The sequence below is a fragment of the Armigeres subalbatus genome, chromosome 1, assembly GCF_024139115.2.
Source record: "Armigeres subalbatus isolate Guangzhou_Male chromosome 1, GZ_Asu_2, whole genome shotgun sequence".
In the NCBI taxonomy this organism is placed as follows: Eukaryota; Metazoa; Arthropoda; class Insecta; order Diptera; family Culicidae; genus Armigeres; species Armigeres subalbatus.
The window spans coordinates 230,122,104-230,126,966 of NC_085139.1; the positions used below are offsets into that span (position 1 = coordinate 230,122,104).

Sequence of the window (4,863 nt, forward strand, 5' to 3'; positions counted from 1 at the left end):
ATGACCATCTTATGATTTGATCCCGGACTGGTCATCCTGGAACAGGTTTCCGTGGGGCCTAAAGTGGCCACGAACTCATTCTGAAGAAACCCTGACAATATGGGTATCAAAGTTCATGAAATTGTTTCGTAAGCATGATCTGATGAGTAATTGGACCATAGGATGGTTTGACAACGGACTGGTCATTCTGGAACAGGTTTCCGTGGAATTCTAAGTGGCCACAAACTCATTACAGTCAAACCTCCAAGAGTCGATGTTCTATGACTCGATATCGACTCATATAAGCAAATTAAGCCATAGTAAAACATATTTTTGATTAACAATGATATGGAAATGCTAATATCATCTTCCAAAATTGGACGTACATGTTCATGATAGCATTAGAGGCGAAAGTATAGAATTGATAGTTCCGTTAGGATACGGCAGGCATGAAGAATGTTTTTATAGAAGTCGATTTGAAAGCGAGCGGAGGGCAATATTTGTGATGGCACATATCACACGACCTTCCTTCTGATATGTGCCATCACAAATATTGCCCTCCGCTCGCTTTCAAATCGACTTCTATAAAAACATTCTTCATGCCTGCCGTATCCTAACGGAACTATCAATTCTATACTTTCGCCTCTAATGCTATCATGAACATGTACGTCCAAGTTTGGAAGATGATATTAGCATTTCCATATCATTGTAAATCGTTTAACTTCACGTAGAAGTAACACACACGAAATCATTAATTTAGTATTTTTGATTTGCTGTGATGGTTCCTTCAAACAGCTTTCCAACAATTTTCTATTCCTCATCTCGATATTTCCATGAGTCGACGGTCCCTTCAATATCGACTCATGGAGATTTTACTGTATGAAGAAACCCTGGCAATATGGGTATCAAAATTCATGAAATCGTTTCGGAAGCATGATCTGATGGGTAATTTGGCCATTCGATGGCTTGACAACGAGTTTCCATGGGGCCCAGAAGAAACCCTGGCAATCTTCATTTTCTCCAGTGGCTTTACATGACCACTGGAACCTGATTTTCAACAATTCTATTAGTATGTCCACAGTAAAACAATTGAAAGATTTTGTATGTCGATCAATTGGATAGCTATGTGTCTTGTGTGGTGAGCATAAAAAATACACTATGGTAAGAGAGTTGAGTACATTTCTCACTCGGAAGCAATTAGATAGAGAACTTGGCATCTGCGAAATTAGTAATCCTACGCTTATGCTCACAAGAATAACTGCGGAAACATGTTTCCACAAGTAGAAGGACAATCGTATATTTTCCCACAAAAACGAAACCGTGGAACCTTAATTTTCTAGATTCACTGTTCTGTTGCGAGCTCGTCCTTATTCGATATTGAAGATATGGAGTAAGAGAGGTAACATCTATATGCTCGACATTTTTTAATTACTTAATGGTTTACCGTTTCGATGGCAAACCTTCTTGAAGGCCCATCAGCTTATAAAAGCATGCTTCCGCAATAATATAAAAAAATGTTGACACTTATCCAGTTTTCCCGAGCGATGACGACCACCAACTTGACTCTGGATAGTTACCAGGTATCCAGGTAGGTAAGTATGCTAGCGGAACATAATTGAACAATCGAATTTAATTGGTTGCTTGCTGTTTCATCAGATGTGTATGGCTGATGAACCGAAACTTTTAAAAAGTGAGCTACGAATCATTCACTCACTTAAAAGATCCGGAACATTTCAACGCAACGGTTCTGGATCTGAGCGCTTATCTCTAGTAGTGATAGGGGAACTGTTCAATTTTCCATCTCACTGAACATAAATTCTCGCTTAACTTTTCAAAGGTCCTAAGTAACATTTTTCGTGAATTAATTTGAATATTGCAATCAATATCTTTCATGTTGTTCTGTTGATTGCGCTATTCAAATTAATTCATGAAAAAAATGTTACTTAGGTCCTTTTGAAAAGTTAAGCGAGAATTCATCTGTTCGCAAAACAAATAACATGCATCGTAAAGTTTGTTCAGTGTATTATAGTGACACGGCAGGTATTTCCGTCCATCGTCGTAGGGGCTAAAACCAACGAAAGCAACGTCCATTTGCTAGAACTCCACTATAGCAGAACGTTTCTCTTCTTTATTAGTTTTCGAGACTATGACGAAAATACGAAAATGCCTGCCTTAACCCTATAAGCAAAGAACTCCGGATTGTGATTTGAAACACATTAGAACGTAGTGTACACTTTTTACTATCTCGCCAGATGATTGGTTCGTTGATTAGAATCATCATTCATTAGAATTACGGAAACCTGCGCCATAGATGAATTAGCGCATATCCCCATTAATTCCTGTCATGATTCATGCAGCAGTGTGTTTTCGATTATTTAAGACTTTCGTTCTTTCCGTAACTAATTTTGTTTTTAACGAATATCATATAATATCATTATTGTCCAGAGTTTCCCATCTGGCACGAGGTGACATAATTTGTGCACACTGCCGAGCCCCCAGTCCATTTCATAGCATTGAATAATGCACATCATTTAAAGTTGCGCGCAGCGGCTGGAACCATTTTGGACAAGAAAGTGACAATATTGTTGCTGAGTTGACCACCCCGTTCGCCATGCCTTCGGAATCGTACGTATACACACTTTCGGTGGTAAAAGTAGGTTAATGATGTATAATACCTTTTCTGAAAACCGAGCAAAAGATTACCCGAACGAAAGTGAAATCGTGCGAATCTGGTGACAAAGACCATCACCATCATTATCGACGTAATTCGGCTAAATTTCGGTGACTTAACACGCCAGGAGAAAAATCACGAAACATTAGACCGACTCGTGGAATAAACACGAAGATCGTCACTAGCGCGGAATAATTTCAGTTTTTTTTCAGTTGATTTAAAGATTTTCTTTGAAATAACTTTTGATAAAACAATTCACATGCATTTATTGCAAAAATAGTTCTTCTTAAAAATTACAGCTCGGTTGATGAAATGGTGCCAATGATATCGATTTAAAAGGTGAAAATGTTTTTCCTACACGCAATGTAAGGTCGAGAGTTTTTTTTTCCAACGAATTTTAACCGGTCTAATTAAAAGCCGTACTCAAGAAATGACTGATTTGCATTACATCGAAAGTAATCGGCTGCGTTGTTGTTGTTTGCAACAACAGTCAGTTAGTGGGTTAGAAAGCCATTACATATCTTCAGCAGCCCGCGCGACGTGCGTCCGTGGAGGTGATGAAGCCAACTTGGCCACTTTTGCGCAATTCAATTAACCCCGGTAGGCAGGGCAGGCAGTAGTCGGTTGGCGTTGGTCTGGTCACTGCACTAACTTTGCCATAGAGACCCGGCGGAGGGCATTTAATGGACGCGGCTCCTTGCCACCGCAGCAGCACCGGTCAGTTGCGATTGCATGAGCAAATATGAGGAAAAGAGGCCTAGGCTGCTTAAACTACATGCATTAACGGCTGCGTTTTTGTTTTGTTTTCTGGTCAATTCAACGCCTCCACCTCGCACTTACTATTGCGATAAGTACTTACCGATTTGGTGTGTCTGAGGGAAAGAAAATGCATTTCTGAAAGTTTGATTTGTCTGATGACGATGCAGAATTGATGTCAAATATAAATTGACAGATTTTTTAATTGAATTGAATCTCGTTTTCTGACGAGCCACAATAGGACAAAAATATAAAAATTATTTTTGAAAAAAATAAAAATGCAAGTTAAACCTAATCATAATCGTAGAAAAATATCTGACCGAGTAGTTTCAATGTGAGGCAGCGATCTGATCAGATCGGTTTGTTTTCTACCTTGGTGAGTTTTTTTGTGAAGTTATATTAAAAGCAACTGAATTAATTCATGTTGGGCACTAGAAGGTGAGAGCCATTAGCGCTCCATCTGTATCGCACTGGAAGTTTTATGCTACAGCACAGTATTTTAGTTCCGTACCCGCAACCTGGAGCCTAGTTCTCTATAATTCCATCTGTGAAGGTTCCACAACTGACGGTGTTAAATGTGTTTTGGATGTTAACGACAAAAAATACGTTCAACACTTAACGCTAAGCCATGGCTAAAGCACAATCATCCACAGACGGATGCTGGGTTGGATAGTTCGAATGTAAACAAACAAATCTTACCTTGACTTTCGCTTCGTTGTTGCATTGGTCGATTAGTATGATTTATTTTCGGCATACAAAAGAAATCATTTTAAGACCACAATCAATGAAAAAATCTATGTATTGTACATTTTATTTGGCTAAAGTGAACGGAAAATAAATGGCACGCTACTCATTCTATCGCTAGAGGGCAAGGCTGTTGCAAGGATGCTTGCAGCTGTCTCCGCCGCTGCTGCCGGCCGATGATGCACCAGAAGCATCTGCCGAGCCTTGGGACGAACCCCCGGATGATCCAAGGGACGCGTTGAGCACCAAACTGGTTACGCCACCGACGATCGACGACACAATGTTGCCAATGAAGCCGAAGAGGTCAGATCCCTGCAAAAATGGTTCGTAACGGGGGAGTCAGATTAGTGTTCTGTCTAAAGGAAGGGTGTCCAACGAAAGGTTGACACACATAAGGCAGTAATCGATGGGATGAAGAATCAATAATCAAGAATCAAGAAACAAGAAACAAGAAACAAGAAACAAGAAACAAGAAACAAGAAACAAGAAACAAGAAACAAGAAACAAGAAACAAGAAACAAGAAACAAGAAACAAGAAACAAGAAACAAGAAACAAGAAACAAGAAACAAGAAACAAGAAACAAGAAACAAGAAACAAGAAACAAGAAACAAGAAACAAGAAACAAGAAACAAGAAACAAGAAACAAGAAACAAGAAACAAGAAACAAGAAACAAGAAACAAGAAACAAGAAACAAGAAACAAGAAACAAGAA

The 4,863-nt window shown here is 39.2% G+C and overlaps 1 protein-coding gene across 1 annotated transcript in view; it reads right to left on the bottom strand.

The window, feature by feature from the left end:
- Positions 1-4,232: 4,232 nt before the first annotated feature.
- Positions 4,233-4,863, bottom strand: part of LOC134211645 (uncharacterized transmembrane protein DDB_G0289901) — a 33,251-nt gene continuing 32,620 nt past the window's right edge. Inside the window, exon 6 of the mRNA XM_062688743.1 lies at positions 4,233-4,462. Coding sequence (XP_062544727.1) covers positions 4,268-4,462 — 195 coding nt within the window. The 3' untranslated portion in view covers positions 4,233-4,267. The remainder of the gene's footprint in view (positions 4,463-4,863) is intronic.